Source organism: Lepidochelys kempii, chromosome 9 (genome assembly GCF_965140285.1).
Source record: "Lepidochelys kempii isolate rLepKem1 chromosome 9, rLepKem1.hap1, whole genome shotgun sequence".
Classification (NCBI taxonomy): domain Eukaryota; kingdom Metazoa; phylum Chordata; order Testudines; family Cheloniidae; genus Lepidochelys; species Lepidochelys kempii.
The window spans coordinates 16288088-16300554 of record NC_136388.1 but is presented as its reverse complement, the minus strand read 5'-3'; the positions used below and the strand labels follow the sequence as shown (position 1 = coordinate 16300554).

The following is a 12467-nucleotide window of genomic DNA, read 5'->3' as shown; positions in this document are numbered from 1 at the left end:
TTCTAACTAACTGCCCACTACAAAAGGAAGGATAGTCTTGTGGCTAAAGCAATGTGCTGGGAATCAAGAGATCTGGGTTCCACTCCCAGCTTTTCAATAGGCTTCCTGAAGCTCAGCTTCCCCATCTATAAAATAGTGATAAACCTGATAGTAGGTGACAGGATTAGTTATCAGGATTCATTCCCTCATATTTGTACAGTGCTCAGAGATCTTCAAATGTACTTGCATTGTGTGCCTTCTAATCTGTGTAATATTGCCTGTAGATGCAAGACTAATAGAGCGGTTAGCCTAATAACTGCTTGTATCATTACCAAGCTTGTTAAATGCTGGAGATATTGAGGGGTGGGGGAAGATACTAAACCCGAAATGCTGACTAAATTTTTATTACTCTTAATTAAATTATAAGCAGGACGGAATGGAGGTAAGATCACATTCTGAAATTTAATTTCCATGGCTGATCATTAAGGATTTTTAATATAGTTCATTTAGTATTTATTTTCCCTTTTATGTTCGACTAGAGCAACAATCTTTACAAGCAAGGCTTGTAAAAGCACAGCAGCTGTTACTCCATTGTGGCCTGCATTCTCTGAACGTATTGCTTCATGAATCACAGCTTGCGAATGAATCATTTTTCTCTTGATATAGAAGTGGCCTCCAAAAACATTTCCCAGGCCCCCTCTGGCCCCTCCGCCACTGTGCATTACATTCGGCTAGCTCTGAATTGAGGTCCAGAGCTCAGAAATAACTAACACTTGTGCGTGAAGCCATTATCCAGCAGACCGATCTGGACTCCTCCCATAGGAACTTCAATACTCAAGAGAGGGCCCCTCCAGAACTATTTGTCTGCAGCAACTCCCTACCCTTCCTGTGATTTTCCTGTCCCTAACACCAAGTTCTTTCTTGCCACACCCTTGCCCTCAAGAGCAACTGATTGAGTCCCAACTGTTCAATCAATCCACGCCATGTTTAACCCTGGATTCTGAAGTGGAATCTCTTCGGTAGTCAGTTCACACCAGGAAGCTAGGGCATAGGAGCTCTGAATAGAAACATGACAATGACCTGCCCTTGGGCATTGGTGGGTTTTGGCCTAAGTTACCTTCATGGTCACATGAGTCCCAGCTCTTCGCCGGGCACTGCACTACACACCAAAGGCAGAATTTTCCAAAGTGCTCAGTGTTGTACCTACTTCGCTCCCACTGGCGACAACGATAAAATGCCCATCGACTTCCATGGCAGCAGAGCTAGGCTAACACCGAGTGGTACTGAAAGCCCCCTTCCCAACTTACTAGCCAATGCTCAGTCCCAGACTTGAATTTGATCAGCTAGCATTCACAGAGAGGAAAGCATAGACAAAGCTTGTGACGAAATTGCATGATATGCCATATCTATTGTTAACTGAAGACATGTTTAATCCATCACATGGCTGTCTGCCCTCACGGCGCCCACTGTGGATAAGTTTACTAGGTGAGAGATTTATGGTAGAGGACATGTGGCAAGATTCTGGTGCACAGAGAAAGTGACAAATCATTATCTTGTCTCGGACCCCATTCAACGTCAACCCAGGTTTGATTTACCACAAAGGCAATGGCGCCTTCTCAACCGGTTTCATACCGGACATGGAATTTGTGCTCCCCGCTACTGTTCCTCACACGTTCTTGTCAACTGCTGGAAATAGCCCACATTGATTATCACTACAAAAGGTTTTTTTTTCTCTCCTGCTGGTAATAGCTCACCTTACCTGATCACTCTTGTTACAGTGTGCATGGTAACACCCATTGTTTCATATTCTCTGTCTATATAAAATCCCCCTACTGTATTTTCCACTGCATGCATCTGATGAAGTGAGCTTTAGCTCACGAAAGCTTATGCTCAAATAAAATTGTTAGTCTCTAAGGTGCCACAAGTACTCCTTTTCTTTTTGTAGAAATTCTTTGGCATTTTAGACACAGTCCACCATGTCAATGTGGGCAGCCACAAACCATGATACACATTGTTGATGACTGCAAAATGACTTATCTTTCTGGAGGCCTTCATGCCTTCAACACTGTTGATAAGAAAGTTGTGGCTTGGCTTGCCCGGATGGCATATGCCAAATAAATAAATAAATAGTCCCAGGCTCCCTGCCAATGATCCCCTCAGACTTTAATGCCTGCAGGCCACCTCAGAGAGTAAATCTCCTAACTGCCCTGCCCAACAAGGACCAAGCTGCACTGATATTAGCTCCACTTCCTGGCTTCCTCTCTGTGTAGATAGGCTGCAGAAGGCCTCACAAAACACAATTGGTAGCGATTATGTGTGTGAGGGCTGAAGGCAAGGTGTGTTACTACAGCCTGAGTTGTCCAGGTGCATGCTGTGGGTAGAGAGAGTTGACGGAACTGGCCAAAAGGTGGGGAGCAAGGTGGATAAAGCCCTGTGCTTGCTACTTTGCATATGGGGGGCACAAAACCTATACACAGTTCCAGGGCCGGCTCTACCTTTTTTGCCGCCCCAAGCAGCGAAGCAAAAAAAAAAAAGCGGCCACCAAAGAAGAAAAAATGAAGAAGCTGCCGCCGAGGAAGGAGCGCCGCCCCATGAACAGCTGAAGTGCTGTCCCTTCTGATTTGCTGGTGCCTAGAGCCGGCCCTGCTCAGCTCTGTTCTTGGATACAGAATGGGACTGAGAGCAGGTCAGTGTGTCAGGACAGCCAATATAAACCTTTTAGGGACCATTACACTTTCATAGCTCCTTCAAAAAACCCCCTTCTTTACTGTCGTAAACATCATTACTCTTTATACGACAACCACAGTTATTAACACCTGGAGCCAAGAGCACAGCATTAAAAATTCCATCACCTTCACCTGGTAATTCAGCAGAAAAGCTGCTGCTTGTTTCTGAAAATGAGAAACCAATTGATTTTGTATTAAGCATCGATTAAAATATTCAGTAGAAAGGAACGTTCCCATTCAGCGTGCTGAACTGAATAGATAAAAGTGGGTTTTAATTGACTCTACTAGCAGTCCAGCTAGAACAGGTTGCAAATTAAAGAGCACTGCCTACAGTTCTCAGACTCTGCTCCTTTTAAAGCTTCGGCACCACAACAACACATCTGTCTGGTTGCTTTAGCCCGCGGGGTACAGAAACGCATGCCACTGACACACCAGTCTCCTTCCTTCGAAGGCAGTGGCCGACAATATAAACACCCTTGCAGACTTTCATAAATAAATAATTTGCCTGGCTACATTCTGTTAGCACCTTCTAACAGCACGAGGCCAGACAAGTAATTCATGCCACTTAGGAAGCCTGAAAATAGGTATAGTCAGGACTAAGCAGGACTTCAAAGAGTGGAAGAGAAATGAGTGGACACAGTCACAGGATTGAGAGTTACAGTACATACATAGCTCCTGCAGAAATAGCTTTGAACAAAACTGGAAATTAAATAGCTTAGGATTACTTAGCGACAAAGCAGCAGAAAGTTTTGCTTATGACACACTGTCTATCCTCTCAGCCAGACTCCATTAACCAGTCCTGTTCAATGCTAGTCTCCTTATAACTGCCTCTTTCCAAACACTCCTTTTGTATTTTGCTCTCAGGTCACATGGATTATCGCTTAAAGTGGGCCTTGAAGGAACTGACCAGAATTAAAGGTGAGCTTAAATCTTTTCCTGCAAAGCTCAAACTTCTAAATATTTAATTTGAGTTGGTTAAGGTTTCAGCTGTGCAGAGACATTCTTCAATGAGTCCACTGAACAGAATGATAGAGCCCAGCATGGATAGAAAATCTGTACCCACAACCGATCTGCGATCCACAAACATGGTTTGCAGAACAAGACCAGTTCTCTTAGGTACACATATGTGCAACCCCCCCCACCGCTCCCCCCCCAAAAAAAGAGTGGATGAGTTTGCATGCATGTAAATGACAGCAGGATTTGGATCATCACTATGGGCCAAATTCTACTCTCAGGAACACAAATGTAAATCTAAACTGCAGTGGGAGTTCCCCTGGATTTACACCAATAGTGCCAAGAGTAAAACTGGCCCTTATAGATTTTAAATGCTGAAAAATATAAGAAAAAATTAAATGGTTCCAGGTCTCATTGTTACATTTTAAAATCTTTCCTTTTTATTTTTTGCAGGATTCCCCTGATGCGTCCACCTCTGAACCTGGAGCATCTGCTCACTGACAGCCTGGCTGCAGTTGGAGTTATCCTGATTTAGGATCATTCTTGGGAGAGCCACCCCTCAGCTGATCTGTCTGTAAGTGACATTATATCTTAGGAAAGGCTGACTGAGTGCACTCCCTCCCAGCTGTGGCAGAGGACTGCATGGCAGGGCATAGAAGCAGGGACTCTGAGGTACTTGCCAAGGGTAGGTATTCTGAAGGCTGCATGTTTTTATTTCCCCCTCTTCTCCCCCCCCCCGCCTTATAAATCTACCTTCGCACTCATTTTTAGGGTTGCCATGGAAGCAATCCATCTCCCACCAGAAAGGCAAGTACCTCTCCCCACTGGGGGAATGGCTACATTACTACTGCTCTGCCCTCAGCTGTCACCAGCCTGAAGCTTACTCTGCATGCAGTGTAAATCCAATTCTAGAAGCCACAGCAAAATCCTATACAATTGTACACGCATGGCAGATCTTGTTGGTTAATCACTTCAATACACTGCAGATGACAAGGACAGATGACAATCATCCAGCAAAGCAACACCCATATTAACACATAGCATACAGCTATGGGGTAACATATTGAACTTAAGAAGAAACCCTACAGCTTCTGATAATATTTCCAGAAACAGCTCTGGAACATCAATGTGCTCAGGAAGGACTTCTTTGTGTTGATCACTTTTGCAATCAAGTACAAGTTTCTTTATGACCCCCTGCATAATTCTATCCCTCTCTAAAAATCCATCACTTACATCCCCTCCCCATGCCCAGCACTCTGACGCTGATGCCAACTTCAACATCTTAGTGGTCTGCCTCTCTCAAATGACCCCATGCTTTCTTGAACAGTGATGCACAATACATGGAATGCTCTCTTTGAGCTGGTATAAAAGGCCACTACCCTCTATTCATTTAATCTTTCTTGATGCCTACCATGACACCTACAAGCAATTTGTTCACTGTCCTCTACTCTATTTACTTTATTTATCTGATGAGTGAACTACTCATTTATGTGGGGATAGGAAGTCCAGTGATCAGAGGGAGGTCATAAGGAGACTGGAATTAAGGCTGGGAATTGATGTTTGGGGTCAAATAGGTGATAGGATGGAGGGATGATGTGGGGGTGGAGTTGAATTCAATGGGTTTAACTTTATAAAAAGTTCACTAGCAAACTTTCTGCCTACCATCACACTGATCGCTTTGCTTGTGGCTCCAATGCTCATCCTCTGTCTTCTTAGACTGCACATTCTTCTGTACAGGGAATGTGTCTCTCTGTGTGGAGCTCTGTTGTTCACAAGGTGTGTGCATGCTGCCCCTCCCTGCCCAGGGCTGTGCTAAATGGTAGGTCACTGTGGAGTAGGAGGTGTTGCAATAATTGGGCCTACAGTTTTCCCCTAATTGTGAGCTCAGGTAGGAACAGTGTCTGAAAGTTCAAAAAAAGTCACAATAACCTGTAACAACAAATATTGATGGGAAAAGATGCAATAAAGAGACAGACTGAATTAGTCCAAACAAAAAGGCCTACTGCCATGAATCAAGGACCGTGTTAAGATCATGCCTGATAAACAAAACAGTGTGGGGCTGGAAATCAATGAACCAAAATTGGGGTGTGGGAAATTAGATCTAATTGGTGGACAAAATAATGAGAGGAAGGGTCATTCTGTCCATCACTCCCTTTTGGGCTCCTTAAAAGAAGAGAAAAAAAATCAGTGGAGGAGAAAAGCTGACTACTGTGACACTGACTGACTGACTGATGAGAGAAGGAGAAGAAGTGAGCTTCACCATCATGGCTGCCATACCCATCATCTCCTGGGACTCCTAATCCTGAGAAATGTCCTGATCAGACCAGGTCTGAAAAAGGGACCCCAAAGACATTTCCATCTCCACCATCTCCAGCTAAATCCTGAACACCACCTAGGATGTGAGACTTGGTCTCCCGCCTCCCACAACCGTCCTTTTCCTTTCCTGCCTTATTTCTTCTCTTTCCTATTTCTCTCCCTTTCCCTTCTGTCTCTTAAGAGTCTGGCTTAGCCAGTCAAGACTGCATATTTTGCAACATGCTGAAAGCCTGTGACCAGAAATAAGCAGCCAGAAGCAATGCCCTGAACAGCCAGACGCTGGCACATGTTTGCCAGGTCTCAAAGCAGCTGATAAGATCATGTATTGTGCCTGTGGTGGGTTGCTGTTGTTTTTTTTAAAGCAGTGAGGTTGCAAGTTAAATTCAACACCAGAAACAGAAGCTGCATTTTTAAAATCTTTGCGGTTCTTTTCTTTCCCCTTTTGCATGTGTGCCAATCTTGTTTTGTCTTCTAGGAATTGGGACTGGACTTTAACAGCAGCAGCAACACTGACAGCTTTAGCCCATCTCAACTAACTTCTCTTTTTCCAAAAGGGAAGTTATTACCATCTTTACTACCATCTAGGACAGAGGTGGGCAAACTACGGCCCGCGGGACCGTCCTGCCCTGAGCTCCCAGCTGGGAAACTAGCCCCTGGCCCCTCCCCCGCAGCCATGCCGCCATGCAGGGAGCACTCTGGCCCACCGCTCCTGCTGGGCAGCGCGGCTTGTGCCTGCCCACCTCCCAGGCTTTCCAATAAGCCTGTCCTGCCTCTCTGAGCGGCATGGTAAGGGGGCGGGGGGCAAGGAGTCCTGGGGGGCAGTCAGAGGACAGGGGGTGGGTGCATGGGGTGGAGGTTCTGGGATGGGGCGGTCAGGGGACGGGGACTGGGGGGGTTGGATAGGGCATGGGAGTCCCGGGGGGGAGGGGCTGTCAAGGGGCGGGGGAGTTGGATAGGGGACGGGGGAGTTGGATAGGAGGCAGGAGTCCTGGGAGGGGGCAGTCAGGGGACAAGGAGCAGGGCGGGTTGGATGGGTTGGGGGTTCTGAGGGGGACAGTCAGGGGGCGGGAAGTGGGAGAGGGTGGATGGACGGGGCAGGCTGTTTGGGGAGGCATAGCCTTCCCTACCTGGCCCTTCATACCGTTTCGCAACCCCGATGTGACCCTCGGGCCAAAATGTTTGCCCACCCCTGACCTAGGAGATGGTCAGACAGGGGGGTTTTCCTTCTAAAGACTCCCCACAGCTAAAGGGTAAAGGAAAAAAGGGATGTTGTTAAAATGAAAGCCTTAGTAACTTACCCTACAAATGGTTTAACTGTTTTCTTTCTTTTCTATAGATCTTTAATAAAGGGTTAACGGATGTTTAATGGTGTTTGCCAGGGCACAAAGCATGTCTGTATATCATTCTGTATATCAACCCCCCTGAACCTCATTTAACACTGTTTAATGTTGGACAATTTCAGGGTGATGTTAATACCTTTAACTCTTTCAGCCCATATAGTTCATTAAATTAATGCAACAGGGGCCATTGTCTCACCCCCTCCCACCCCTGCTGAAGGAAGATTTGCATCCACAGGGGGATGTGTAAGGGAGCAGTCCATGCACTACCCTGAGCAGACTGATCGTATGCAATTACCAGGGCATACAAGCAGGAGGGAAGCTTTCTTGTGCCTTCTTCTCTGTGCACCCACAAGGACCAGGCACAGTCTGGCACTAATGAAGGAAGGCATTAGCTGAAAAAATGCACCAACACACAAAGACAGCTGGGGAAATCAGAGCTGCATTTTTATGTTTCGATGGTTCGGTTTAGCTCTATTTCCCAAAAAACATTCCTCAGTATTGAGTGACCTTATGACCTAGTCCACCTGTTAGCTGAGCTCTGCTACTTTATGCCCATTGCTATAGCCGATCTACTTGGATAAGACAAACTAATAGTAATACTGGGGGCAAAATTCTCTAAGATTTGCAGTGAATTTTGTCTCAGATAGTCTCCTCTAGCTACATGCATAGGACCTCCCTAGACAGAAGATCAGCATGAGCAGAGAGAAAATCAAAGATATCCATCACGCACATCTGAAAGCAACATTTTGACCAAAACATGGTTAAATCAATTTTCAATGTCTTTTACACTTAGAGCCACACAGTTAAAGGCTTGAAGGAACCATCAGATCACCCAGTCTGACCTCCTGTATATCACAGGCCACCAACACCACCTAGCAGCTGCACATTAAACCCAGCAACCAAAATCAAACCAAAGTGTTACAGCCCACAAGAGACTAAACACAGACCAAGAGTAGGAGGGACCTAGGTGCACCAATGCCAGCAGTGCCTGCAACACACCCAGATAGCCCCGGCCAGCGACTTCACTCCACGCTGCAGAAGAAGGTGGGAAAAAAACCAAGGTCACCGCCATCTCCAGTGTCAAATATTTTACCTTGCTCTTCCATTTCCTAGTATACAAGTGGTTTTTATTTCCCTCTTACAAATATGTCAGATTTGTGATACTGCATCAGTAGTGTCAGGAGACACAGCAGAGTATGCTGTGTGCAGCTTTCTAGTTGCAGGAAAATTAGTCGGTGTAGTAGCTCATTATTTCTTTGCTGGTTGCTGTTATTGAATGGAGAACAGCAGAACTGAAAGACCTCTTCACCACTATGGTGCCGCGCAGGAATGACAATATGTTGTCAGACGCTTGTCTTGTTTCCAAGAGATCTTAATCTTTATTGAAAAAGCTCCCTTTTTCGATTTCCATATCAGCCCTCTCAGTGTCGATAAAGAGAATTACTTGGGCATTATCAGAAACAGTTTTATTTCAATAAAGAGCCGGTGAAAAATAAACAAGCCTTTATCTCCAGAGCAACCACTGATGAAATTGGAACGCATGAGAATTCTATCAGATACCTCAAACAACAGTGATTTAATGTGGAGACAAAAGCATTGCTCTTCTGCCACTGTCAAAGGAGTTTCCCTCGAACACCTCTTATTCAGCTCCAGTACATGACATAGACTTTATAAATTCTATCCACTTAACCACTTTTAAATGTAAAGAGGATGGCTTTCATCAATAGCCTGCAAGCTTTAAATGGTTGTGATTAATCCCTTCTTCAAGTAAAGGTCCAGAATCTGGCCCAGCTCCTGAGGGGTTGATTCATAGATTTTTTTTCTTTTTTTTTAAGGCCAGAAGGAACCATTAGATCATCTAGGCTGACCTCCTGTACAACACAGGTCATGGACGTGTACTCAGTTATCGAGCCCAAAGGGATGCAAATGGAGGTGTGGGTATAAGAAGCTTTTTCCCTTGCACACTTGTGGAGGGGGGTCACCAGAATCCTCTGGGGCAGTAGTTCTCAAACTGTGGGTTGGGACCGCTATAATGGGGTCTCCAGGGCTGGCATTAGACTTGCTTGGCTCAGGACTGAAGCCAAAGCCCAAGCCCCCGCAACCTGAGGCTGAAGGCGGGGCTTGGGCTCTGGCTCAGGCTTCAGTCCTCCTTCCTGGGGTCGTGTAATAATTTTTGTTGTCAGAAGGGGACTGCAGTGCAATGAAGTTTGAGAACTGCTGCTCTGGGGGAATCACAATTCCTGCTTGCGCCTCCTTTGGTTCCAGTTATCTGAAGGAGGTGGAGCTCATTTATTTGCCTGGTGGGGAGGGTTTGACAAAGGAGGTTATTCTATTTATGGGAGATTCTTTTCTGGCATTATTTATCTTTAGCAAGTTTGGGTTGCTGTGGAGGCCCTTGGATAGGAGCTTTAGAAATAAAACTGTCTGACCAGAAAAGAGTTAATCATCAGACAGAAACAGCAACAAGGTAAAAACAAATTCCAACATGTACAACTGTAACAACATGCTCATGCACTGTCAACAGAGTGGGAGCCCAGAACCTCCATTTGCACTGAAGCATAGACTGCTACCACTTGAGCTATAGGGCTAACTACAAAGCTAGCAGCAAGAGAAAGTTTTTATCCCAGAGACCGGATGGTGCAATGTGCTGATCAAAGGGAAGATCACGGGGAGCCTACCCAAGGTCTCCCTTCCTAACCTGTCAGGGTGGTTAAGCACTGGAATAAATTGCCTAGGGAGGTTGTGGACTCTCCATCATTGGAGACTTTTAAGAGCAGCTCAGACAAACACCTGTCAGGGATGGTCCAGATAATACTTCGTCCTGTCACGAGTGCAGAGGACTGGACTAGAAGACCTCTTGAGGTCCCTTCCAGTCCTGCAATTCTATCTTGAGAGTTTAGGAGAGCTCCTGTGCCATGTGGTGCCCCAGACGATGGGATGAGACACTAGGGCCATTGAGCATGGTCAGGAGACAGTAAGCCTGGCATGGTACAGCTGAGCTCTCCCCCCTAGGCCAGCTGTTCTCTGTACAGCATCTGATGTTGTGGTGGCAGCCTGAGCCTGATTTTTTAGAAGGCTTGTGTTTAGTTGTTTTGGCAAACTACCAACATTTCCCCAAGGAACACAAGCAACACAAAGGAAATAGTAATTTTAACAGCTTATAAGACTGCTAAACCTGAATGGAATTTCATAGGACAAAGAAAAGGCACTTCTCTAGCCCAAGGGCTTTCTTCTTGTTGAACTGTATAGACCTGCCACAAACAAAGGATGTGCAAGAGGTTCTAAAAATAAATATATTAACAAATAAAAGAATAATAAATTGTAAGAACATTTTATAATGAACAGCCTGAGCCAACCTAAATACAGGGATCACTGGCAGCTGTCCTTCAGTTCGGTTGTATTTTTTGTCACGGGTGCCACGGAAGTCATACATTCCTTGATTTTATTTTTTTTATTCCCATGACTTGTTGACATTTTGGCACATGCATATGACGATAAACAGCTGAACCAATTTATCTGGGAACCGTAGAAAACTGCCAGATAAAAGCCTGGGCTGGATGAAATGTTAAGTAAACCAATGCTCTGCAACAACTCTGTGGGGTTCAAATGAGTATACCACCAACTCTGCACTGATCTGCAGTGGAATTGTGGCTGCTCCACACCCCATACAAGTCATGCCTGAGAGCACCTCAAGTTGAGCACCCAAAAACTGGAGAATCCCAAATTAGGGAACACTTCAAAACTTGGGTCTGAATTCCTCCCTCCCCACAACGTAATGGGAAAACCCTTGAGTGCAGGGCAGAGCTTACAAGAAGGTTGGCTCCAGTACGGCAACTGTTATTTGTGTATCTGACCATGGTTATCACAGCACAAATCACAGTTCTAGTTACTTGCAGGGTTATTTAGACTACAAAACAATACCTACATTGCTGTATTTAAACTAATTTCCCATTAGTTTTAGGTTTCAGAGTAGCAGCCGTGTTAGTCTGTATCCGCAAAAAGAAAAGAAGGACTTGTGGCACCTTAGAGACTAACACATTTATTTGAGCGTAAGCTTTCGTGAGCTACAGCTCACCTCATCGGATGCTCACAGGGATTCGACTATTTAGCTTTAGTATTCTACTGAAAATTCTTTGGCCGAAAACTTCCTTTTCTCCAACGCATCACTAAATTCCACCTACGTGTTTATTTTTGATCGACTCCTGTATTAAAGGTATAATCCTGTCTCTGTGGCAAAACAGGGGTCTGTTCTCTCACATCACAGCCTGCAAGCAGGTGCAAGCAATATGAAGATATAGCATTTAAAAAAACAACAACAGCTCCTAGGGTGGAGGTTAGACTGCAACTGGAGGAAACTCAGTAGATCAAACCCCAATGCTTATAAAAGGAAGAAGAGGACATTTAAAAGCACTGCCTACCCAGAGTTGATCATCCATTCCGGGTGGGTTCTTTTTAATAAAAGCACCATAATATGTGGCTATATTTCGGTGATGAGAATATTTCTTTAGCATGTTAATTTCCTGTTTGATCTCCTCCTCTTCATCCTGGGATAAGAAAAAATAAAACTCAGTGACACCAAAGAACACATTTCACAGATTTTTCGTTGGCATGATTTCTCTTCATCTTTGTTGCAGTTAGTTAATTTAAGCAGGCCACATCTCTGCCCCCTCTCCACCTGACTAATTTTGCTTATGCCCTTTATTTAGGCCTGTGCTTCACAATGTGGCACATATTCAATCCTAGTATAAATAGGTGTAATTCCAATTTAAGGCAATGGGACCCATGACTGAGCCTTGGAAGGTTAAGTGTTATGACTACAGACTTTGGAAAAGGTAATTTTTAGGTGAATTTAGTGCTTGTGATAAGTACTGGTTAAGAGGCCTGAAGATTAAAGTCTTCTCTTTCTCCTTCTCCTCGGTAAACCACTTTGAGGGTAAAAAAGCAGTTCAGTCTCCAAGCACATTCAGAACTTGGCCTCTCTTCTAAGCCCAGTTACCTGCTGTGATGAGGCGGACTGACCAGCTCATTTTACACAGGCTACAGAACAGTCATCACATGGTAAGAACTTTAAATCACAGTGACATAGTCTGGAGTCAGACAGCCATCAGACATTAAAGGTTCCAGAGTCTATTGCCAGATTGTTGAGCCTCTT

At 44.9% G+C, this 12467-nt stretch overlaps 1 protein-coding gene across 14 annotated transcripts in view; it reads right to left on the bottom strand.

Moving 5' to 3' along the window:
- Positions 1–12467, bottom strand: part of TNIK (TRAF2 and NCK interacting kinase) — a 308730-nt gene that overhangs the window by 114814 nt on the left and 181449 nt on the right. For all 14 annotated transcript variants that reach the window (XM_073359382.1, XM_073359394.1, XM_073359393.1 and 11 more), the window contains one exon: positions 11734–11859. In XM_073359382.1, the coding sequence (XP_073215483.1) occupies positions 11734–11859 (126 nt within the window). The remainder of the gene's footprint in view (positions 1–11733; positions 11860–12467) is intronic.